A 26,232-nucleotide genomic window follows, 5' to 3' on the forward strand; every position below is an offset into this window, starting at 1 on the left:
GCTGAACTCTACAGCACTACAACCTTCACTGACATTTACCCTGAGTTGGCTTTTGGGAGGGGGATAATGCAAACTTGACTTTTAAAAACTAAGTTTGGCCTTAGGCTTAGACTACCATTACAGGAGTAACAGCTATGGGAATTCTGGGGGGGAGGGGGGTATAGGATTGTTTAAATATTTACATTGCTTAGAGTTCCCACGCATAAAAGGCTATTGAGAGCTCATAATGTGGCTCCTAATAATGTGTTAATACTGTTGACAAACCAGCAATTGATTACACTTGAAACATCGTCATGCATTTACCAAGCTAGTAAAGATCTTGACACTTCTGAGCCTCATGCAAACCTGTTGAGTCATGTTCCCTCTGTGACCTTTAAAGTGCAAACTAGGGGCCTGTATTACAATGGAAGACCTTTAAAGTTAGAGGTGGCTGCCCTTCTTGGTTAAGTCCCACCCATGCCATGCAAACTCCACAAGTGGCATATGCAGACAGCTTGTGAGTTTGAGATATCACCAACTACAAAATCTGACAAAAAATATTACAATGGAGGGCGAGTGAAAGTGCCCCTCTGCAGAGTTTTGAATTAGGCATGTTGTAGGATAGATATGCATGCCATCCTACATTTGGCCACTCAGAGCCAGAGGACAACCATCAGGCACATTGTAGTGACCACATTATTCCCACACATTACTATACCTAGTATACAACACATGGAATCATGTTGGTAGAGGGAACCATTTAATTTTCACGAGCAGGTCTGTGTTTTTGGCGTCATCACATCTGCACTCATGAAAGTGGGGTGAAAAAGGCCGATGTTGTGTTGGGCTCCACCTTCTATAACGCCTTTCCAGTTAACATTTTAGTTGTGCTTAATGTATGCCTTCAACGTGCCAATTACAACTAGTTTATATGATTTGAGTGTAGGCCCTTTGCGTCAAATTGAAATGGTTGACGTTAGAGCATAGCATATTTTCGAAAACACAGCATACCGTCTTGTTGAAACGTCACATTTGTTAATGCGCGTCAAACTCACCAATAAGCAGCAGTCCAAATCGAGGTAAAAAAAAGTAACATCACGTCAAGGAGGCTTCCATAATTTGAAGAACGCGGCTCCAGGCTTTGAAAGTAAAATGTGGACCTACAAAATAGCCCGACACCACCCTCTGCAGGATGAAGTTAATACCGCACTTTGGATGGCCATTTTCCCTTGTGTCCACATTGCGCGTCACGTCATGTTTCAAGTCTGTCTAAAAATCAGAGTAAACCCACGTGACTGTAGCCCAATATTGCTCATATGATTTACTGTATATTATTTTCCATTTACTATATACTGTAGCCCAATATTGCTCGTTATTTTTCTATTTATCCACAACTACTGCACTTTATATTTACATTACATTTATTCAGCTAGGTGGCAAATATAATGAGATAAATGATTTACTGACTGTTTCATATATTTGAATAATCATTATAAATGTATCCTCTTGAATCTTATGATAAAATCCTAGGACACCAACAGGTATAAAAAACATTTTAATACGTAAATGCAAAATATCAAATTTGAGACAAACATGAAGTCGATGCAGGTTTCATTTCTAACAACCACATTATTCTCTCTAGGACACGTCAATACAAACAGACAGTTCATTTCCAAAAAATAAAAAGCCTATTTAAAAACATTTACCTTCCAAAGGGATAGACAGCAAATTCACGCTGTAAGCGGCAAGATGGATTAAAAAGGACTGTCACAATTAACAAAGGACAATGGAATTACAACCAAAGAGAGAAAGAAAGGAAAAGAAAGAGAAACATGGAACAAAACCAAACATGTATCGATGACACATTTTGATAATAAATATAATGCTTGTGGGCATCGAGTCTGGTATGTGAAGCGAGAGGCACCACTGCCATCAAGCCTGCCAGTGTGGAGCAGTCTTCCCCCTTGTGGCCACTTCAGGCACTGCTGGTCTGTTCGCTCTTCACGCTAAACAGAGAAAAGACTTGTCACACAATGATCAACTACACCGTATGCCTTAAGTGCGAACATGTCCATGAGCCCATCCATAACTGGGCCAGAAATACAATCAAGCAAATTTGGTGTCCATCTTGACTACCTATTTCCATGACGAGCAAATGCCGGACTTCATTTTGGCTTTTGCCCCAGTGATAACAACACTAATTAGACTAACTGGACGATATCCACTGAATACTCAACATCACAGTTTGGTTTATTAGCGAGTCCAATATCAGAGTTAGTGCACACAATGTGTGTGAGGTCAGCAGAGCTGTGCCTGTCAGGCGAGATGCGTCAGTCAAATTGCAGAGACAGACACACACCTGGAGCAATCCCCTTAGATTTGTATTAACAGGCAAATGGTTTTGCATACGTCTTCAAATAAATGTTTGTGGTGGTGGTACATTATCATTATAAATTGTTCCCACTAGCTGTCCAAGAAACACACCAAACACCTAAACCTCATGCAGAAATGCAAGAAAAGCTTTTACAGCACAACATTGCCAACTCCATCTCCGGAACACCCAAATTAACACATTAACAAACTTTTATCTGGGCCAACTGGGTTGTTGAGGGTGTTGGCAAAGTTGGCAAAAGCCATTTAGATAGTTAGTTCACTACTTTAGACCTTATTAGACCACCTTATTGCAGTTTTATATCAAACTTGTTTGTAGCCACAGGAAATGAGCTCTTAGTTTCCCCCTTGCCTTTAGCGGCTTCACTAAATCACTGTGTTCCTTTCTCCACGGCTGCATCTGTGGTGGTAATTCAGTCCAAAATGGCAGCGCTTAAGGTAGTCGGGCTCTTGGTGTCTTGGACGCACATGGAATGTGAGTGATGCTTACCTTTTTGTGTCCGGCTTCTCTGTGCTAGTCTCCTTGGCCTTCTCCTCCTCCTTCACTTCTGTAAGGACAAGGACAAGAGCAGGCTGATTTGGGCTGACTTGCATCTTACAATAGCACATCCACTTGTAGCCTTTCTATACAGTTAGAAAAAGGAGTTTCTGACAGGAGCACAAGGGGGTGGGGAATGATCTCAGATCAGTGGTGGGCAGTTCTCACCAACTTTCTTCTCCTCTCCCTCTTTTTTGTCCTCCTCCACACGGGCTCGCTTGGCTCCTTTCTTGTGATTGGCCACGTTCCTCCGGCCGCCCTCTCCCTCGTCCTCAGAGTCGGAGAACTCCTCATCACACGCTATCCTCTTATCAGACGCACGGACTGGGAGACAAGGAGAAAAGAATCTAGTTAAAGTGGTTCACATCAAATGAAAATGCTGTTCTTTATTTAAACTATTTAAATCTTATGACATTACGACGATACATTTCTATATAATCATACTCCGTATGACACACTTGACCCCAACATTTCCATGGTATTGCAAGTGTCACAGTAAAAGGAAAATTGCAGGCCCAAAAAAGACCCAAACATAAATGATCACATTCATCTAATCTTTCCTAACGATCCGCTAGCTGCCCGCTTCATAAGCAGGCCGTCAAAAAAACGCGTCTCTGTAGGCAGCCTAGACTCTGAGATCTGCACACAAAAACAATTGCTACCAACAAGTGTTGCCAACCACTCAAAGGCAAAATAAAGTGTTCCAACCAATAACCGACGAGATGCGCGTTCAGGAGAGTTTCAAGTGGGAGGGAGTAGCGAGCTAGCTCTCTGTTTTGTTTGAACGTCAACAGAAGTGACGTTACCCCGTCATCGCTAATACAACATTTAACGGTCATTGAGATGTTGTTGTCCGTCTGCATTCTTACTGGACAAATGCAGTTCTTTATCTAAACTATCCATCTTAAGACATTACGTTGTTAAGACAAAGTCCATATTAACGGTCATTGAGATGTTGTTGCCGGTCTGCATTCTTACTGGACAAGCGCTTGTCTGGGTCCTCGGTGTCCTCGTCCACGTTGTCGTCGGGGATGCTGTCCTCTGGGATGGCCTGCATCTGCACGCCTGGAGCGTGGGGCAGCATGCGCAGGTTCTCAAACAGACGCTGCCTGGAGGCCACAAACAAACAGGCTCATGAGAAGAGAGGAGAGGAGAGGAGAGGAGAGCCCACCCTCACTGAGCTCCATCCACAGCATGGTCAGGGACACACACCTGCCCGCTTGCTTCTACATTTGTGTAAAAGGTCAGTACCGGTGCATCACGATTTCCATGAAATGCACATACAACTCACATCTCCCATACAGTTCATCGTTACAGTTCTACAACCAAAACTGGTCTCAAATGATCTTGTGGCCTGATAAAATGAAACCCTGAGGTACTGTAGATTGGTCCCAATCCCATGTCGTGGTGCATTACATCACTGGAGAATATCAACTGCTGAAAGATTGTTACATTTTCAGGAAATACGTTCATCCCCTTACTTGATTTTGTCCATGTACTCATTAGTGTTCTGGTTGGTCATGTTGGATGGACTGATGTGCAGCTTGAAGTCTGGGCCAAAGTACTCAAAGTAGTCATTGTATGGAAGCTCTGGAGACACAGAGAGAAGGAGACAGATTAGCAACGTAGACAATAACATTTTCCCATTCAGAATCTTTTTCTAAGATAGAACTGGTGGCCTAAATGCAGAATAACTTTTTAAAGAAATAATGTAATGGCATCACAAACTAAAGTGATGAGACCATCAGGGGGTGTGAATCTGAGTGTGTGTGCACACGGGCACCTCAGAGGTCCGCATTCCATTAAGCGAGCGGCCTGTCTGACAGGCAGTGGTAATGTGCCCTCGCGCACACATTAATACTCGGCTACTGTGACAGAGTGCTGATTCGGCACCCTGTCAGACAGCAGGCTCGGCTGGCCATCCCTCACCGAGGAGCTTACCCCCCCCCCCCCCCCGACACCCTGTTACAGCTGACACAGAGGGGCTGGTGCCGCTGCCAACATGCTGTGCCAACAACACCCACCTCCGCCAGTGTTACCTTGAGAGTCGGAGCATATTTATGGCAGTTCCTTCTTTTAGTTATTTATCTCCTTGTGATATTATATGCAAAACCCTACCCCTAACACCCAACTTTAGACACCAAGGCCACGGATAAATCCTATTCAGGACTGCAACAGATAAAACTAAGAAAATTGGGAAAATTGGAACTTTAACTTATATAAAGGTGAGGTATATCCAATAGTTGGATATAAACACCTTCTGCAATACTTTGATAGTTTGTGTGTGGGATATTCTATCCCAACATGTAATGTGATTATCTACACACAACTCAAACTGCACTGACTTTTTGACTGCACTGAACCTAATAAGTATATAAACACACCCAGACACAACTCATAGAGCTACTTTGTGTAGCAAATTGATTACACTAGCATTTCAGTAGTTGTCTGTGTGAAACACATAGAAGTAACTAGTTGCCACATTTCTTGAGGAAGGTCAAATGTAGACCAACACATCACATTAGTCAAAGCTGGGGCACAGGTCAAATGTGACATGTGCTAGTTCAGATGAATGTGCATGTCACCGGTGGGGACGCATACGTACCGTCAGGGATGTCCGTGTCCAGGGCGACAGCCGTCTCGTAGGTCCAGCAGCGGGCCACGTTGCGGATGGTGTAACCGCCTCCACCCAGCATGAGCAGTGGCAGGTTGAAGGACTTCATGTACTCCACACACTTGGCATGGCCTGCAGACAAACAGCCACAAAGCCCTGTGCTTAGAGAACCACACAAGAGAACACTGCACAGCCCCATCTGCCACCCACTGTGGACAGTCTCGCAAGGAGACTAAATGTTTCATGATGCAGAACATCATTCAGTGTTTCCTCTAGATTTTTTTTTTTTTTAACAGTGGCGGCAGGCCATCCGACCCCCCCAAGAAAAGAAAAAAGGTTACAAGGCTACAGTATGAAAAAAACTGGGGGTCAGGGGTGTCACTCCCAGGATTTTTTTTAAAATTGTAATTGCTAATCACACCATTTAACGTGACTTGAGAGGGACAGGATTCAGGAACTAAAGACAGGCCCATCTTCTGTCTGACTCACGTCACGTTAACCCATGTATTAAAGCACATGTCACTGCTTGAACATACCGGTAGTTGACAATGGAGAAAACGCTTAGCTTACTTCGTTTATGACAGAAATAAAGTTTTGTGCCAACATGTTGTAGAAACACAACCCACAACACTGTCTTTATTAGGTGCAAATCTCCTTTACTTTCTTTGGTTAGGCTATAGTCCACGATTCACATTACTAGGCTATCACCGAAAGTGCATACAAAATGTTTTTGGGCAAGTTTTGCTTTAATCCAATTTACCTTCGTTGCTACCAGTCATTGCTTTTTTCCTGCGTCGAATCGTGATTGAGTGTGCATCTAATGTAACAGCGGTGTCTCCGCGGAGACATCCACTCTCCATGTTTCATTTTTGCTGATGTTGCGGGCGAGCTAATAGGCAACGATATGGGAAATACTTTCAATACAATCAGCTCACAAAAGTAATGGGTTTTCCTTAGCCTGTTCTACACCTTTCCACCAAGTTGTGCAAAAATTGTAGTTTTTGCGATGTTGACATGCATAGCACATGGAAGCTCTTGATAGCGCATGCCACTAACATCTATAAAAACAATATATTTATGGAATAAAACTAAACAGGTACCTCGGATTAGCATTGCTGTTTATTGTTAAACTGCAATTTTCTGCAGCCAGCCAAGGGCATTTAGCCTACTATGCTTCCGGACAAATAGTTTGCGTCTCCCCTAATTCTGAAGCAGTGGCACCACTAAATGAAGAGGAAACACTAAGAAGAAAGTTAATGTTTTAAATAGGCTACATCAATACAATATATAATATGTGAAGTGAAACTGGACGAGCCATAATAACCTCTGACCAGTTTTAGGCTACTTATTGTTAAATTGCAATGTGAGCGGCAGCCAGCAGGGGAGGATACGTCGGCAGGATTATTTAAAAAGCAACTGCAACTACATTGTGCGTCTGCCCTGATTCTGATACCGTGGCGGTATTAATTTAAACAGTGGCGGGCCGCCATGCTAAAATAAACGTAGAGGAAACACTGCATTTCAAAGCATCGCTAAGATGCACCCACTTCCTGGTTTGTTATAAACACGTCCATCACAAAATAAAAGGACTGTTGTTAAACTGGCCAAAATCGATCTGCCGTAGGATCAGTGCTCAGGACTACATCACATTTTGCTTCTCATGACTTCCAAAGTAATTCATCAAAAACTAATTCCGATAATTATTTATAAATGAATAAACTGACATACATTCTCCTGAGGTTGGTAGGAGCCAGTTGTACACGCTGTGCACAACTACAACACAACACAAATAGTCTCCATTTATTGATCACCATTCATTACAGGTTGTTGATGACTGACTAAAAGTAAAGGACAACTCAGGTCTAAGTTCCTAGGGTCTATTTTTGGACAAGAATGAGTGGAAACATTTGTCTAGGACCAAAACAACATTAAATCAGTAGTTTTGAGTAAGACCGGCATATGCATTTACAACAAAATAGCATATATTGATAGCCTTGGGGGCAAGCTCGCTACATCAGGGTAAATCGATACTTTAAGCCACTGACAAGGCTGGAAAAATCATTACACTGCTGTGATACTGTGCAGACAACTTGCACTCATTCATGATTGAAATGTAAATTCAATAACAGCTTTATGGTCTTCTAATTGCATCCCCACCAAAATCTTCTGATTATTAGAATACAGGATCATGTATAGCAGTGGTTCTCAAAGTGTAGTCCGGGACCACTGGTGGTCTGCAAGCTATCCCTAGTGGTCTGCGAGCAGATATGGTAAAATATCTGTTTTGTTAAGCTGCCTAGGTGTGACTGCAAAGCAAATTTACAAGCCACATAGACGAGGTGTTTGCAATATTGATCTTGAACATAAATCCAAAAAGTATCATTCGAGTTGCCTGTTCATTAGTCATGACAGACTTGAACAAGCGACAGTGCCTATGTAGCTACGCCAATTTACACTTTAAAACTGGAAAACTAGAAACATAACTAGAATCAAACAGTCAAGTGAAACCTCTGACACAATAAGCAAGTTAGACTTGGTTTAGCGGCATATTGTGTAATATATTGTTGAAGAAAGCCTATTGTTTTTTTGTAGTTAGTTTTAGTGTAGGTGGACCGTCAGTTTTCTGTGTTTTTAATGGGTTAAGAGGTGCTTGGTCTGCAAAACTTTGAAAAACACTGATATATAGGATATAAAATATATGACATAGGTCTTCCAACCTGTGTTGAAGTCGTTACCATGTTGGGTAATGACGGCATTCTAAACTAATCCACTGCCATGTTGGGTAATGACGGCATTTTAAACTAATCCACTGTCATGTTGGGTAATGGCGGCATTCTAAACTAATCCACTGCCATGTTGGGTAATGGCGGCATTCTAAACTAATCCACTGCCTTGTGAAGGTGGAACAGCAAGGAACAGAACACAACACAGGGGAAGGAAAGCTGACATTCACCACTGGAGTGATACTAGTGCAACATATCCTGTCAGAGAATTACGCTAAATGCAGTCATGCAAACAGACCCTCTGACTCGACATTCTGTGACAGAAATACATGCTCCAAACAATCAACATTACTAGCAGTGGGGTGACAAGAAACTCTCCAAGAGTTCAAAAAGTATGCTACTCTAAGAGTTTTGAAAGTTAGGTTAATTTCATCAACCGTTCAGAAAAAATAAGAGATTATTTTTTTAATAGCTTTAAACAAAGGGATAGTGCTGGGCGGTATGACCAAAAATGTATATCACGGTATTTTTCAAAATTCTTACGGTTTCACGGTATATGACGGTATTTTTTTTTCATGCATAATCAGATGTTCACAGCATTTTCTACAGGTTGAGAGAGGAATTGCTGCAGTACATTGACTAAGGATGGTCTATTTTACTGTCATGATGTAGAATAACTCCACACTAGTGGTAGGCTAATGCAGTTTTGCATGGCCCCAGAAAATGATGCTGTTTACAAAAAGCCACTCGTGATTCTAATGAAGAATCTAATCAGAATGCAAAGACAATTGCTGTCAAAATACAGAACTTTTACTGTGCAAATGTCACAAACATCTTGTATAAAACCAATACAAAAAGTAGTGCAACTTGCAATAATTATACTTTTTTTGAAAATTATACAATTTAAAATAAAACCTCTCTGCTAATATGCTTACTCTGTCAAATAGGCCTATCAAAAACATGCCTTAATGTTATTGTGTGGTTTACATGACGTTAGTGGTAGGCTAATGTTAACTTCATGTGGATGTGGATGTCTTGTTAGCCTGCCATGAGCTTCGGTTCGGTTCGCTAGGCAAAACATTAACAAAAAAGTTCGTTTTGGTGCACTGATGACAGTCAGGATCATTTCTAACTAGCCAGCTAGTATTGCTCAGTGCATGTCTATAACATGCTTTACTTGCTACCTGGATAATTTCAGCAAATATTCTTAAGGTGAGATGAATGATAAGATCATTAAACTTCACTGTGTTCGGTGGGTTGCTAACTAACGACATCACCTACTAGCCAGCTAGTTAGAGCTCAATAGAATGTTCGTGACGGTAATCCCTTTCAATGCAGTATCCCTTAACGTTTTTCCTTAACTAAAGAAACAATTTAAGGTATTCTGTGCAACACCCTTAAATAAACCCCCTACCTAAGGAGAAATTAAGCCTTAAGGGTCATACTTCAGGGGAAAAACGTAAGGTGTTTTGTGTTTACCCTCACTATGCCTCGCAGTGGCACCATGCGTGGGTGTGAAAAAAGTCCCGTCGCGCGGCGCAGCGTTCCAAACGTTGTGTAATAAAATACACCGGTATATTAAAAATTCATATCATAACGAAAATATACACCGGTATACGGTGTGAACCGGTATACCGCCCAGCACTACAAAGGGATGTGCATTTTCAACGGATTGGCAATCAAGAAATTGCAAGGCTTCCTTCCTATCTACCCCCCTGATAACCAGTCCATTCTCATAGTTCATACAGCTTGGGGCAAGTGAGATTTAAGGCTTTTTCAGTGGCACCAGAATTAAATTTAAGACTATGCAATCATGACCCTCTACCAGTTATAACCATGAGACAAAATTGGGGTTGTAGTCAGTTTCACTTTCATTAAATCTGCACTTCCCCACTCTCTGTTAGAATTGAGCATGTAGGTAGGCAGCTAGAGTTTGGATGACAGGGTGTTCCGGTCTCTAACAAAACTGTAGTTGCTTCCATTCATCCTGGTCTGGCTGATGCAAAAATTCGAGACAATCCGTAGACAATCAAAAATCTTCCATTACTTTTTGAGATCATACAATGAAACTTCCAATAAACTGAATTGCTATCCTAATTTCATGCTTTCCAAGCTTTTAATGGCAATTAAGATTTTGTTTGCAATCCATGGGAACCCCGATTCTACTGTGTGATTTATGCAATTACCACCTTTTTACCATGTTATGTATCAGAGATTGATAGATGCACATGAATAAATTGTCTTCACAGTCTAACAAGTACTTTATGAGAGGAAGTAGAGAAGATCATAGGCTGATATGTCGGTTGCAATAAGGAGGCTTCTTACCACGGATGGTGAGGTTGAAGCAGCCCAGCCTGTCTCCTGACAGAGAGTCTGCACCGCACTGCAGAACCACCGCACTGGGCTGGTACATCTCCATCACCTTGGCCATCACCTGCGCGCACACACACACACACACACACACACACACACACACACACACACACACACACACACACACACACACACACACACACACACACACACACACACACACACACACACACACACACACACACACACACACACACACGCTACAGTAATTTCCCTCATGGGATCAAAAGAGTATATACACTATACAGAGTGCCCAGATTCCTTTGCAAAGGAGATGGTGAACTTACTGGTTTGAATATCTGCTCGTAAGATTCATCATCAATACCGTCTCTCAGGGGGAAGTTGACCGCATAGTATTTGCCCTTTCCAGCGCCAATATCCTAAAGACAAAAAAGAAATGCATACTGAAACAAAACTAGACAACACTATTTCAAACACCTACATCCTGCATAAACCTATATACACAGGCAGCATGTGTCACCCCAACAGTTAAGGTCATTTGCCAGGGCTGAACATCTTCTCAGACAGTCTACACAATGTTTTCTTCAAACTGCTGTGCGCAAGTCAGAAGCTTATCTAGGTCTGAACAACACTGCGTCCCCGAATTAAGTCTTACCCTGAGGTCTCCTGTCCCGGGGAAATACTCTCCGTACTTATGGAAGGACACAGTCATGACTCGGTCAGTGGTGTAGAAGGCCTCCTCCACCCCATCACCATGATGGATGTCGATGTCAATGTAGAGCACTCTTTGATGATACCTGTGATTCAGAATACAGCATCATTGAGTCAATTTCGCATTTAACTTATCGACTCATATCCCACATTTAACTAATCGAAAACTACGACAACTAGGCAAAAGAACGAAGGTCCAATAACATCTCAGACAAAGAGGAGACTAGCTTAGAGCCTTACTTCAGCAACTCAAGAATGGCGAGGACAATGTCATTAACGTAACAGAACCCCGAGGCCTCCGACTTCTTGGCATGGTGGAGACCGCCTGCCCAGTTCACAGCGATGTCCGTCTGCTGTCTGTTCAACTTCACAGCTCCAGCTGTGTAGCAGGAAGAGAAAAGAGAACACATTGGCATCTGTTCACAGGTGTACAGGCCCCACCTGGAGACATGGAAACCTCCTAACTGCCATTCAGTATTGCCCAGTTACCTGGCAGCTTATCTAATCAACAGGAACAGAATATCTGATCCCTTCTTGTACAATGAGTTGGGCAACAGTGGACTATGCAAATGACCCTCCCTATAAACAAAGTGAGAAAACGCAAACATATTTGAACAGATACATCCAGAATGTGTGTCCATTAAGTAACTGCTCCAAAAGAGGTGAGATGTTTATGGGACTTGGATGAATTATGTGTTTGGAAACCACCATGGGAAAACTTGGCATGGCTGGTTTTCTAAATCTGAAATATGTCAGACACCAATGCCTTGTAAAAGGAAGGTCAGGGTAGTGATGTAGACTCAAAATGGAAAACAGCATAGGTGGAGGGTTCTTTTATCAAAATGCCGCTTTTCGATGCAATTCACCAGTAAAATTTAGAGGAGGTTGTCAACTTCGCTGTGCTCTTGTCATGTAAGATCATCATTCATGTGTTTTTTTTCAAGTGCAACCTAGCTTTTTTCAAACCATAACAAATGTACTGGGAGTGATAAAGATGGTCCCTACATTTTTTATCAAAACAACAAACAATGAAATAAATTTCACAACACTAACTCACCGGCTGAGCCACCTGTGGAGAGCTGGCAGAACTCAAACAACCCATCGAACACTGGGCAGTCCTCCCCAACATTGACTGGAAACAGAGAGAGAGCAGATATGACAGATTGGCTAAAGCTGGGTATCAAGTGCTTTCATCAGGAAGATACGGAGTCCAGCACAGGTCTGTTCAATTCCACTAACAATACAACTACAATGATGGTCTGAGTTAGGAGGCCCCTTACAGCGTTGCATCTGCTTGCTGAACTCTGACATGTTGTCTGGACGAATAGACCGCAGGAATTTTATGTAGTCGTCACTGTGGTACTTTGTCATTTCTTCTGCAGTGGCCTTATGTGGCCTCTGTAAAGCAAAAAAACAAAAAACAAAAAACAATGAGAGGATAACAAATACAACAACAAAACAAAAACAACTGTTAGGCCAGACTGTTACCTGCCATCTGTGAAGTTCATGGAAACACTGTGCTGTACATTCATTTCTGTGCAACTATAGTCAAACTGTGACTCAGTGCACATACAGTTTCATCTCACTAACACACCCACCTACACAACTACTGCTGTTAATAAATACTACAACAGTCACTGAACATGGCCCAACATCTGTGTGTGTCAAGTGTGCCTGTCTGTGTTTTGTTCATTAGTATTTTGCTTTTATAGTATGTATAACTACAATGTGTACAGTAGTGTCCTCGTAAAAGTCGTAAAAGTATTTATTGTGTCAATGTTATATTTTGCACTGTGGTCCTCAGGAGACAACATTTTAACTTGTTTTGAAGTGTGCTCATTTTGGGGAGATAGCCTATATTGACAAGTTTCATGGGAAGAGTAGCTAGTGAGTAAGTAATGAACTCGTGCTAGTGAGTAAGTAATGAGTTATGGCGATATTTCAAATAAAATCACTTACATATATCTCCATTTTTCTGTACAGTCCATAGTTTAACAGCAGGTTGTGAGTCATGCGGATCCTATGGGGTTTCATAGGGTGCCCTTGGCCATAATAGTAGTTTCCAATATCACCTGAAAAGACATGCAAATAAAGATTTCAATGTATAACTATACGCTTTGAGGATAACATACATAACATGTCGGTATTATACTGCATAAGAATTGCATCCAACAGCGACTATACATAGCCAAACTTTATTATTTTTAAGAATTGGAACATGCGCATTGGATGCTACCTACGGGGTCCTATCCATCGGTACTTTTGGGCCTTGGCGGTAATGATGATCAACTTCAAATAAAAGGGAAATTATGACACGTGACAACGATGGTTAACTTCAATCTGATTTAATACAGAACTTAAAATAATAAAATGCAAACTTAAAGCTTATACTGCGCTTATGTTTAACTTGCGAGCTAACGACCTCGCTAATGATGGAGTACAATGCCCACAGTACATCCACGAGTGGTTGTTAGCGTGCTATCATAGCTAATATTACACCAGTGTTGGTTGGTCGGTGGTGTCTAGAATTCATTGATTGTTAGAAAAGGTTCTGAGCAAAATCCCAACATACGTAAATTATACATTATAATATATCTCAAGGAGTCGTCAAAATGCCTCACGCATCGGGTTTGTGACAGCGTACAACACTCTCATATAATTTAACACATTTGTTTGCTAGCTTGTTAGCCATGCTAGCTACTTAGCTAGTTTTCGGCACTGTCTCATATGCTGTGCAAACCAGACTCCAACGTTGCTGTAACCATCACCGAAAGAAAGGACCTGATATGCTACCTACCGTCATAATAGTAGCAGACCTTCTTTTTGGTACCAGTTGAAAGCGTGTAAGCCATGTTTGACTACTTTTCTCCAAACCGTGCAAAATTAGAACAACAGAACAGGGTCTAGCAGTCGGTCAATGTTGCAAAGAAAAAAATAGGGCAAAGTGGGTGGAGCATCATCAAAGATTCTGTGATGTGTGCGTGTGTATGACGGGGGCGTCTAAATAGATACAATAATGTAACAATCCATAGGCAACAATGTTTACATATTTTGCATATCTTGCCTAAAGGCCGCCTATTTGAAAGACAATGTAGAACAACAAAAGATTTATGAGAGTCAGTCAGATGAGTGTTTGACGGCCTGGACGCAGTGCTATTCCAAGTAGGTTATACAAGTATTAATATTTGAAGTCATATAACCTATATGCTGGCAAAGAGTTTTTAAATGCACCATTCAGAAAAAGAAAAAAAACACTAATGTAACAAAGGTTGTAAGAAATGTATCCTGGCTTTTCTTTTTTGTGCATCAGATTAACCGTGGATTGTGGAGAAGATAGGCACCATCACATCTCATCACATCACAGGGTTTTGCCCAGACATCAGGCACAGTTCTTCTACCTGAGGTGATTAATGACTAAATTCTGCAAGTGTGCCCTTAGAGTTGGCCATTTCTTTTACAATTAACCAAAATGCATTAACAATGATAGATTAGAGATCCGCACTAGACAGTTGTGTGAAACAGGTTAATTACTTTCCTGTCTGCAGTGATTAATTAAAATTGTTCGTGTTCATTCGCCTGCATGTGGGGCATTAGGCAACAAGACACAACAAACATTGCAGGTCATTGCTTCACTGGCCAAGAGATAAAGTAATTCCCATGTAAAATTGCAATGCCTTTTTCAAAAGGTTTCCTGAAATGATATGATAGGGATATGCATTTCATGTCACGGTTATTGTTTTTTTATTTTATTATTTATTTATTTATCTGTAGTTTACACATCAGCATTCTCAAAAGGTTTTTAATCACCCCCAATGCACTGTTCATGTCCACTACGATAAGAAAATCAGTATGTCCGTAATGTATCATTTATAAATCCCAGGGTTACGTTGATCTTTACATTTTTGTCAGTGAATAGGTCTGAAGTCAGTTCTTGGGTTCGCTCTGCTCCACAAAGTGAGTTCTTATTTACTGCTTTGCAGCCCCCATTTATAGATGGTCTCATCTAACGGCACAGCGAGGAGTGCCATCATTCACTGAGATTAGGCTGTCTACCACCTCTGCCCCGCATTTCCAGGCCTACCAGCCCCAAGTGATGTAAGAGAACACTGCCCATGAACCTGCAGCCATTGCTCGCTGTTTAAACTATCAAAGAATAAAAAACACATCCCATGCTGTTTTTAAACCAAGGTATATCTTCATAAGTATACAGCACTGTCAAATGGTCCATATTAAAGATGTGGTTGTTTGTACATGTGAGTGTTGTGGTAAAAAAAACAAAAAAACATGCAAGGATGTTTTAAAGTTATTTTAATTAAATCCTTCTGTCACAGAATGAAACATTTATTATACAGTGGTATGTACTTGTAAATGTGAATAATCAGTTACTTATAATGAACCACAGGTTTTGTTTAAATAAAATAAAACACTTTGATTTTCTGTAAGCATATAAAAACAAATGAAAACAAAAATAACTTAAGTCTGTTTGACCACTATATTGTACATATTAAATGCTTCACTGATAATTCACATATCTTCTCTTATCAGGAATACAACATTGGTGTAAAATATTTGCTCTTTTAAGCAAATCCTACACTTCCACTCACATTAGGTTACAGAATGGATACAATCACTGGATGGCTGTTGATTAAAAGTAAAGAGGTGCATAGTTTAATTTGAGGACATGCTCAAAATATAAGACACTAACACTACACCATGAACTGTAACTGCATTGTTTTTAACAGAAGAAAATAGCACCTGCATAATTTCATACGGAAAAGAATGAATCTCCTATAACATTATCTGAGCCTTGGTTCCTTGACAATGTCCTCTTTATTACATACAAAAGTAGGGGAACACAGGGAAGGGACACATACTTTTGTAATGCATCAGTTCCACATTCAGAGGTGCATTTTACCCCAACAACATAGCATTTATGGTGTGTAGAATGGTGCTTACATTTCACTATAGAAAGTGTGGGATCCTTCCATATGGTCATATGGCCATTTCACAAATAATCTCAATGTCTACAGTTAATGCCGGGGTCCATACAGGTTAGCAGTGAACATATTGATTACTGTACAGTGGGCAACTGTAGAGCTTGCATCAACAGGAATAACTGAACATTTTAACACACATTTTCAAAAATCTTTTTTTTTTCCATTGGCTTACTTTTACAGACAAAAAACATGTAGTCAATTACATATTTGGTCACATTTTTTGTTTGCCTTAAGTTTCAAATTCAAGAAAAGTGCTTCATTTAAATATCAGTATTTTTGAGTGGCAGTGCTTCCACCAAGGAGTCTCCTCAGGGCCAGCTGAAAGTCCTGCCTGTGATCTGGTAAAACTTCTGATTGAACGGGTGGAAGAACTTCCTTAGTTTGGCCACCACCGCAGGGTCCACCTCTGGGTGAGTGCGTCCCTTGCTGCCTGCCAGGCACTTACTGAAGACAATGTTAAACCGCAGGCAGTAGAATCCACGCGTGGCGTTAAAGTACAGGTTGTACTGGCTGATGCGGGAGGGCAGGTTGAGGAAGCGCTCCACCAGCTGCAGCTCTGGCAGCGGGTCGGTGATCAGCCGGTCCCCGTCCACGATGTGGAACTGCTCCACGGGGAAGTACTTCAGCCAGCGCTCCAGGTGCTTTGTGTAGATGCTGGTCCGCACCGCTTTGTACTTGGTGTTCACCTCGCAGGTGTTGGTGTCGATGGCCAGCTTCTCGAACTTGTGGTAAGTCTTGTTCTTGCGCTCTTTGCCCTCCAGCACCTGTGTGTAGTCAGACACGGCGCGTGTGGTGGGCTCCCGCACGATGATTAGCAGCTTGATGGAGGAGTTCATCTTGAAGATGCGCTCGGGAACCTCCTCGGTGATGAAATAGGCTGGGCTCTTCTCAATGGTGATCTGGTGGGGGAAAGAAAAGGGCATCTTTCCCCGGTACCAGTCGATGCCACGGGCGTAGTTCTGGTCATTGTCGAAGAAGTGGATCTCCTGGGAGGCCTTGACCACGGCCGGATGCAGGTTGAGCATCTCCAGCAGGGCCCTTGTGCCCCCTTTGCGCACCCCAATGATGATGGCTCTGGGCAGCTGCTGCACCAGGTTGTGCAGGCGGATCTGCTCCTTGGTGGCATTTCCTTTGCGGAGCTCGTGGAGCAGGCTGCGCTTGTACTGCAGGGTCCTTAAGGAGATCTGGTCTGCAAGGCCAGGAGGGGCCAGTCTATTCTCAATGGGGCAAATTGGCTGTAGCCTACATAGAAGACATTTGAAAGACAAACATTCATATGTGAATAAGAAATTCAATAAGCCACACATTAGAATGAATTGTACACATTTCCTGCTATGTGCAATTAGTACAAAAGTGTTGAAATCTTAATTGTACAATTGAAAATGAATAATTCATTGAGCATATATTGTTGCTGATGTTCATGCATGGCTTGCACATGCCATTTAAAATGTTAATTTTGCATTCTCAAGGCGTCACATGTGCAGCAGTACCACTGACCTATCCAAGGTCCCAACCCTGGCCACTAGATAGAGGAGACTCCCAATAGCAAGGCTGCCCAGCACGAAGAGTTTCTGTCTAAGCAACACCTGCTGTTTGAATAGCATGGCCCTCCATCAATCTTCAGGACTGCGTCTTCAGCCTGGGGAGAGCAGAGCACATAAACCACTAATCACTCGGAGGCAAAGAGACAGCGTAATGTTTATTAACGCACACTCAATCAAGTCTTACAAGTGATTAAGCCACGTGGTGCGGGAGCTGCAAAGTGCTGCACAGGCATTAGAGCACGGACACCCCGCACTTCCTCCCACCATTTATTTACCCTCCACTTTATTTATTTATTTATTTATTTATTCTCATCGGCGCGGGGAGTTGATTTGATGGAAAGAGTGGTGTGCCATTCCCCCCAGGGGGGGCTGTTGATGGCATCATTCTCATTTTGTCAACATTCAATCTGGAGGACACAATCTATAGAACTGAGAGTCACATTTTTGAGTTGCTTTTTTTTTTTAAATCTCCAAGACAGAATAGTCTGTCAGAGCTTATGTGCCGATTTTGACAGGGCGTAGGAACATTATTATTATTTCCCCCCTGTGACTACTGAACTATTCACAACATAAGGATAATTTAGCATTTAGCAATATCTCAGGAGAAGGAGCAGCATAACAAAGGATCCATTTTTTTGTTGTTGAGGACATGTTGCATTTGTTTGCTTCGCTGAATTAGTAATGCCCAAAACAAACCATTTAGGAAATGAGAACTTAATGGCAATAGTAATTGTATTATCCCATTAGTTCACATCAGCCCTCACATTAGTGCAATGAGGGAATGAGCTACTTTGTGACACCACAAAAAAATGTTCCTTGACATACCATTTGCTGTCTTTGAAGAAAATGGCCTCTCTGTGAGTGCGTATGTCTGAACTGCATAGGATGTTGTCTTTGATATGTATATTTGGGCAGCTGTTTGACTTCAATGAAGTGTTTTAGAGTTTCTATTATAATTATACCATATCTACATAAGTCACACATCCCAATTCTGGTGTGCCCTTGAGTTGCATCATGATTCTCTCCCTGTGCTGTTCAGAGGCCAATCATTAGAGACAACTCTGTGTTGTTGCTAACACAGTCTGATCATCATTAATGATTTGCTAAAGCACGTATCTCTCACGGCCATTTACATGCAGAAGCTGATTACTATATATGTCATGTCCCTGACTCCACTGACCTTCTGCATGAAACATGAGACACACACACACACACACACACACACACACACACATTTTGGATTGTAATTGTAATTGGATCAGCCAACAGGGGGCAGTGTTTTATCATTCAAAAAGCACTCTTAGCAAACCTTCCCCTGGACAATGTAGATCATGATTTCATATTGCTCTCCAGCTTTCTCTCTAGCCTACCCAAACATGCAAATACACATATAGAGAGCAGGGGGATTTAGCAGTTAGACATGCATGGGCTTTTCATATATAGGTAGTGATGTAAACACATTTTTTTTATAAAAGATTTAGTATGGAATGGAATGGTATGGAATATCATATCCCCATTCTTAGGCATTCACAGATGCACATAAACACACAAAGACACACTGGTAATAATTATCCCAATAGTTTTGACAAGTGCGTAGAATGGCAAGGCAGTCACCAGTGGGGTGTCTCACAGCTGTGAGCAGGCCATGAGAGATAGTCATGGCCACCAGCAGCACCATTTTCCATGTGGCAGGAAAAATGTCCCTGTCCTAAACCTTCAGAAGCGTGTCAGTTTAAGACCACTGGAAGTGTTTCCTTCTTGATGCTCCAGCCAAAGAACATTCCATTACTCTCACACCATGATCTGTTCAAATGTGATTTTTTAAAAACCAGACCAAACTGAATAAAAGCTACAGCAGATGGCTAATGTCATTTCAAACACTGTACTGGCATGGCTAACACAATATCTTATAGTCCTGTGGAAACGGATCTTTGAATTGGCTTGTAACCCAGAAGAATAAAGAATACCATTTCTACAGTGGCTATTGAGACAAGAGTATGAAAGCTATTTCAGTTTTTATCAGTCCCCCGTAACAATAGGGGAATATAAAACCATTTATCCTGTAGCCATTCCTTGTTTGCAATTTCCCATTTGGAAATGAAATGTTTTTTCATTACAAAAAGCATCTCTGTGAGACTGGGTAGTCATTTAGAGTCCTTTAGAGAGACTCTATTCATAGCACTGTGGTTGAAACAGGGTCTCGTGAACAAGCAATAAAGTGCTTTCCAAGGAGCTCTGACATTGTTTCCCTGCACCCACAATGGCTTGGTGCACCATCATTGTGTAGACATGGACATCATCTGGATCAATAAATATAACCTTTCAGAACCTAGTTCTCTGCTACGTCTTTGAGCTTCTTCTCCAGTGCTGCGATCCACTCGTATTGCACAATATTCAAGGTAAAAACGATTGACAGAGCCTTCACTTTAAATAAATGCAGAGGAAGACAGCCAATTAAATATATTTCTAGACACTCTCTCTGTGCTCCCCATCAACAGCTGGGGATATTTTGAGCACTTTCAAATGTCTCTCATGACAGACTCCCTGTTCTGTAATAATAGCATTGTACACTACCTTATTTTTCAAATGCATTTTGTTAAAACGCAGTTGAAGTAGAATGTCTGTCACTCTTTTATCTAAAAATAGTGACACTAACCTAAAATTTTACCTCAGCTTCACAAACAGCATTGTCACTGTTGTATTATCTGAAGGATGTTCAGTTCAGTTCAGGAAACTGTTTTTCTCTAACGAGCAAGAATCTCACACAACATTGTGAAAATACAGCATTTTCTCCCGGAGGCAATTCAGTTCCAGGGTTGGAGAGTGAGAGTTTGCCCAATACCTAATCATCCCCATGTTGGTGTGGCGGTGTCTGCACAACCAAGACAAACTGGGTGGGTCTTCTCAAGACAATATTTATCATAATGGAATCAGGAAAATGTCTGACGTATATTGTAATGGAATTGTATATGTATTGTGTATTGAGTGCCAACACAAATCTGAGGGCTTTAGTGAGTCTTGCACTGACTGTGCTCACAACTGGGTTTCAAATACATGGTCAGAGTCTTTCTTCACTGTCTATAGGCACCAACTGCCCATAACATGATGGACAGAAGAGTGGATTAAAAAAAATGCAGTTGTAACTGGTGGGTCACCTCTAAATTGAAACTGCTGAGCTTGTTTTTTTATAACTTGCCATTCCACTGGCTCTTGCCAGTGGATCCGAGCCATCATTTCACCTGGAAATTTACACTGAAACTCAAATCTTTCCATCAAGGTGTTAGAAGCGCTGTTCCTGGTAGGTGATATCCTAGCACGTCAGTTTTGCAGACAAAGACAGCTCAGGGTGTGTCTATGTACAGTATTCAAAATTAGTATGCCTGGCAGAGAACAAAAAAATCAGATAAATCTTACAACTCTTGAAATAACTGAGAACAGAATTATGGGAATAGATTTGGAGTCAGGACTGAAAAATGCATCATTACAAAGTTTTCATCAAACCACTCCGTGCATTTTATGTCAATATGCAGGTTTCATTGTTGAAAGACTAAAGGCGTTAACATGAAGGCAGACAAGCCTTTGTGAAATTAATCTGACAGTTTCTCCTGGCCGTCTCACATCAAAGCTCTGGATATCCATAATAACTTATTTAAATATTTCAGTTCTCAGCAGTAGAGCTTTTGAGTACTGCTGAATTTGTCTCACTGTTTCAGCAGATGCCCTTACATGTCTGAATGAGTTGTCACTCATCAGAGGCTTTACTCTACGATAAGTTTCAGTGATCTACGATGATCAATGCATCGAACAGAGCCATCTTCATCTTCACTGGTTTAATTAATAAAATGCATTCTGTTTAAAAGCCAGAAAAACAAGGTGTTAGAATGGAGAAAGCAACTAGTCATTTGAAACAATAGGGGGCAAGGCAATTATTTCAGAAAGGAGTCACAAGATATCAGGAGAAGACAAAATGCAAACAGCAAAATGAACCACTGCATTTATCAACCAATCCACCAACACTACATATAGTGAATAATCTATTGCTTACAACTGCAGATGCGTATGATTACAGTTACAATTGGCTGTATGACCTTCACAAATAAAATGTGAAGAGCCGCAATATAATTAATGTTTTTCAAAAGGAATGTGTGTACATAACCACCATGGTGCATCTCTTCACAGGAATTATTAAAGAGTACACAAATAATCAACACTTCCTCTGTGTCTGCTTGCAACATTACTAAGCATGTGCTTTGTCACTGTTTCTCAATCAATCCCATAGTTATTTCTGCCCATTAAACGTGTTCTTCCTAAAGGCAACACGGCGTATTGTAGATTAAATCATGCTCAAAATCTTCCCTGAGTTTCACTGAGCGATGGGATATTTGTAATACAAAGCAACTTTTCTAACCCCCCAGGCCCTCGCAGGTCTGAAAATAGACGGTTGAAATAGGATTCCATGAGATTTGCATATGATAATTATCAATGATACCACACAACATCTTGTTTACTCATTATAGTACATGCGGCCCTCCACTAATTATGCCAGTTTTGTTGCTGTTGTAACTCTCAGCGCATCAGGCTGCAGTCACGGAGAGTAAAAATAGATCAGCAGCTCTGTGCTGTTGGCTCAGGCTGGAGCTGTGCAGTGCTGAACGTGTCCCACGTGCGTGTGTGCGTGCGTGCGTGCGTGCGTGCGTGCGTGCGTGCGCTCCTGCAGCTACGGGAGGCCACAGCGGCCACTCCAGCTCGTCCGCTCCCCAGGGGGGTCTGGGCAGGGGGAAGACACACAGAACTGGACGCCTTGGACCTGGCTGGCCCCGACAGCTGGGGCCCTGGGACACACACTAACACTGTCGCACTGCCATCCCAAAGCTCACGCACTGCCATCCCAAAGCTCACGCACTGCCATCCCAAAGCTCACGCACTGCCACCCCAAAGCTCAGGGACGATCCATTACGGAGGGAAAACGAGAATAAAGGAAGTGTGTATAAAAAAAATCAACACCTTGAGTACTGTCTGGATTGGAAGAGGTGGGCATAAGCAGCAAGATAAATTAATCCACCGGATTTGTTCTAGAATGATCCAAACAATCCATCTGAGGGTATGGATGCCTCCTTATCTGTGCTGCTCTCCAAGCTCAGGATGAATAAGCCCATTTGTATGGCGGGGGAGGGACGTGGGGCATGTGGAACTACACCACAGAGAGGAAGGAGAGCCATATTTCTCTCCTCTGCCTCGAATTGTTCAAAGCCAGTGGGCTCTGGGCTGATTGCGATCTTAATACCTTTCCCATCGCCCCACATCTCATATGGCCTTGCTTTGTGACTGCTTGTACATTGCAGTGCATAACCACAAATCACAGCATCAGGGCGTCGTCCGCGGGATCATTAGCATGAAAGCATTCCTCTGTGGCTCCTTCAGAAAAGCTAGGTGTCGGAAATGACTGTTTTCCCTGAAGGAGTGGATTTATGTTTGGCCTTAAAGAGCATGTCTGACAGGGTAATTGGCTTCGCTGATAGAGACATGAGAAAGTGGTGTAAAAAGACGCAAACTGTACTTTGGCCAGTGTCTCTGTCAACACCGAGCAACCTATTCTGGAGGATTTCCATAATAGAATTGTTATGGCACATTTGCTTTATGGTATTTCCTCTTTAATATGACAACTAATAAATGCTGTGAAGTTTACAGGAGCTGACTGCCTAACTATGGCGGACCACCCCTGCAATCTTCCATCATGTCAGCACAGGACAGTAAACTGCATGCACAAAGCATCAGAGTAATTAAATCAACTACAATCAATTACTACTACTGCTGCTGCTGCTACTACTACCACTACTACTACAACTACACTACAACTATAACTATACTACAACTATACTACAACGAGGAAGAAGAAAAGAAGCAGAAGAAGAAGAGGAGGAGAAAGAGGATGAAGAAAGGATGAAGTAAAAAAAATGTTTGGTCGTAATATCCTTTCATTGAGTCCTTGTGAGCCTGTACCCATGCCCTCCCCCCACACGCCCCCCCCCCCCTCCTCGGCCACATCCATTTGCTGATATTACACCTACATTATTTATTGCCGTCTGTGGCTGCTCCTTTGTCCAGCCTTCATCTGAGTATCGGTCCCCAGCTGCTGCCAGAAGCCTTCCCACTCCTCCACAACAAGCCTGTCTCTACTCTAACTGAGAGCTGCCTAATGCCTAATGCTATCATTTTCATGAACTCATGACATCCTGTGCTGTGACATATGAGTGGGTGATTTTCATTGTCCTTGCTGATTTTCAATCCTATGTTTTTCTAGTATCTTCATTGTCTACGATACTACAGTAAAGGATTTTCAAATCTGAACATCAGACAAGCCAGCCAGACTTTCCAGACAGTAAGACATCTTTTGTAGTACACTTTGAGACACACAATGCCACATTTGGAACACAGAAGTTTTCTTATCAAAGTGAAATGCGTAGCATTGTTTGGAGGCAATCTCTGGGGACGTTTTAGAAGAGACACAACTAATAACAGCAAAGCCCCCCTTTGGGTGCTCATGCTCCAGGTGGAGCGGCTGAGATATAGCAGTCCGGTTTCTGTGGCTGGTTCTGCTCATCTCCCTGTCACTCTGAACTGTGCTGACCTCCCAGCTTTACAGTCCAGCTCAATTAGTCCAGCTGAGCACTATGAATGCCAGCTCTCCCTCTCCGCCTCAAATTAGCTGTCAACCGACCCATATTATAGCTAAGCAAATTAAACACAGAGAGAAAACCTACACTAATAGGCACACAAAACACACACACACACACACACACACACACACACACACACACACACACGCACACGCGCACACACACACACACACACACACACACACACACACACACACACACACACACACACACACACACACACACACACAGACACACACACACGTCCAGTCACACATATACTGCACAAAGAGCTGACATGTGGAAGGAAACAAAGTACTGAGCACAATAATAAACAGCATGCCGGCACTGAACTCAAAAGACAATATCTGCTTTACTGCTGACTGCAGTGCGACCTTGAGGCTACAAATAAGATGAAGCTGCGATGCAATAAACTCACCGGCCAGAGGAGAGACAGAAAGAGAGAGAGAGAGAGAGAGAGAAAGGGAGAGAGAGATCCTCCAGGCAAATGAAAACTGCACAGGCTTTCTTAATACAAGGTATTTCTCCAGACCCTACCCCACCCCACCATATCCTGATATGGCTACTCTACCTAAAGATAGCATGGCACTATTACACCAATACACTAACATATGTATAATGTATAAAGCCAGTGGCTGAGTTTATCTTGGTCAGCCTGAACATATATAAAGGCACTGCTGGAGACATATTTATGGGACTACATGACTGCTCCCTGTAGCACACTGTAATTGCTCCAACATAAATTTCAATACTGACTTTGATACCCCCCCCCCCTTCTCTCTCTCTCTCTCTCTCTTTCTCTCTCTCTTTCTCCCTCAGGCTCCCCCATGCCCATGGGAAATAGCATGCTATTTACACAGTTTAGGCCACCAGAGAGCTACCTTTAATTAAGCTCCTCTTTCATAACCCTCCTATGAAATGAAACAAAACAAACAAAACAACAACGCCTGCTTCTGGTTGATGCTGTCATCCTGGCATCTGCTTGGCGGCCATGTTGTTTTTCCTGGCTGCCCTGTCTCCTCTCAGCACAACCCAGGCTGCATCATCACGGCCACTGACAGCTAACTTGATTAAGCGGGCAGGCCTGTTTTACCTTTACAGTTAAGTGCACTAATGGGACTTGTGAGAGCGGTGGACACGTGATGCCACGGCGGCACTGCAGCGCTGCTCCGGCTGCCTATCACCGACATGTGTGTGTGTGTGTGTGTGTGTGTGTGTGTGTGTGTGTGTGTGTGTGCGTGTGTGTGTGTGTGTGTGTGTGTGTGTGTGCGTGTGTGTGTGTGTGTGTGTGTGTGTGGTGGAGGGGGGGAGCTGAGCTACATCAGGCAGAAACACCTGCTGTGTGCTGGGGCTCTGGAGCAGCTGTGTTCCCTGCGTAACAGCTGCAGACTCCTCCCTCCTCCAGGGGGACAGTGTGCTGTCCTAACAACCAAACCCTCTGCACCAATGCACCCTCACACAACCCCCCCCTCACCCCACCCCAACACACACTAACACACACAAACCGACAGCCCCCCCATCCCACCCCAACACACACTTACACACACACAGACCGACAGCCCCCCCACCCTGCCCCAACGCACACAGACCGACACGCCCCCCCCCCCCCCCCCCCCGCCCCGTCCCAACACACACTAACTAACACACACAAACAAACCGACAGCCCCCCCATCCCGCCCCAACACACACTAACACACACACAGACTGACAACCCTCCCACCCCG

At 42.6% G+C, this 26,232-nt stretch overlaps 2 protein-coding genes across 2 annotated transcripts in view; both read right to left on the reverse strand.

The window, feature by feature from the left end:
- Positions 1-1,521: 1,521 nt before the first annotated feature.
- Positions 1,522-14,220, reverse strand: LOC143110269 (histone deacetylase 2). Its single transcript, XM_076273159.1, has 14 exons — positions 14,088-14,220; positions 13,250-13,362; positions 12,571-12,688; positions 12,348-12,422; positions 11,531-11,669; positions 11,235-11,376; positions 10,906-10,998; positions 10,571-10,679; positions 5,514-5,654; positions 4,390-4,498; positions 3,887-4,017; positions 3,077-3,232; positions 2,861-2,918; positions 1,522-1,985 (listed from the first exon to the last, which is right to left on the reverse strand). The coding sequence occupies exons 1-14, from the start codon at positions 14,140-14,142 to the stop codon at positions 1,955-1,957; spliced, it is 1,470 nt and encodes a 489-aa protein (XP_076129274.1). The 5' UTR covers positions 14,143-14,220; the 3' UTR covers positions 1,522-1,954.
- A 1,563-nt stretch (positions 14,221-15,783) lies between these two features.
- LOC143110275 (heparan sulfate glucosamine 3-O-sulfotransferase 5) overlaps positions 15,784-26,232 on the reverse strand; it is a 44,734-nt gene continuing 34,285 nt past the window's right edge. Inside the window, exons 2-3 of the mRNA XM_076273167.1 lie at positions 17,785-17,926; positions 15,784-17,529 (exon numbers count right to left, since the gene is read on the reverse strand). Coding sequence (XP_076129282.1) covers positions 16,596-17,529; positions 17,785-17,891 — 1,041 coding nt within the window. The 5' untranslated portion in view covers positions 17,892-17,926 and the 3' untranslated portion in view covers positions 15,784-16,595. The remainder of the gene's footprint in view (positions 17,530-17,784; positions 17,927-26,232) is intronic.

This window comes from Alosa pseudoharengus, unplaced genomic scaffold (genome assembly GCF_046254945.1).
Source record: "Alosa pseudoharengus isolate Yale_2024_CS ecotype anadromous, Long Island Sound unplaced genomic scaffold, YU_APseudo_1.1 YU_APseudo_1.1_scf_7, whole genome shotgun sequence".
Lineage (NCBI taxonomy): Eukaryota > Metazoa > Chordata > Actinopteri > Clupeiformes > Clupeidae > Alosa > Alosa pseudoharengus.

Bases quoted from the DNA above. Each gene is read 5' to 3' on its own strand.
- LOC143110269 (XM_076273159.1), bottom strand. From the start codon at position 14,142: ATGGCTTACACGCTTTCAACTGGTACCAAAAAGAAGGTCTGCTACTAT. The intron at 12,689-13,249 runs GTAAGTGATTTT...TTTGCTTTACAG, and splicing joins ACAGAAAAATGGAGATATAT to AGGCCACATAAGGCCACTGC. The intron at 5,655-10,570 runs GTAAGAAGCCTC...GTTTGTCTGCAG, and splicing joins CTTCAACCTCACCATCCGTG to GCCATGCCAAGTGTGTGGAG.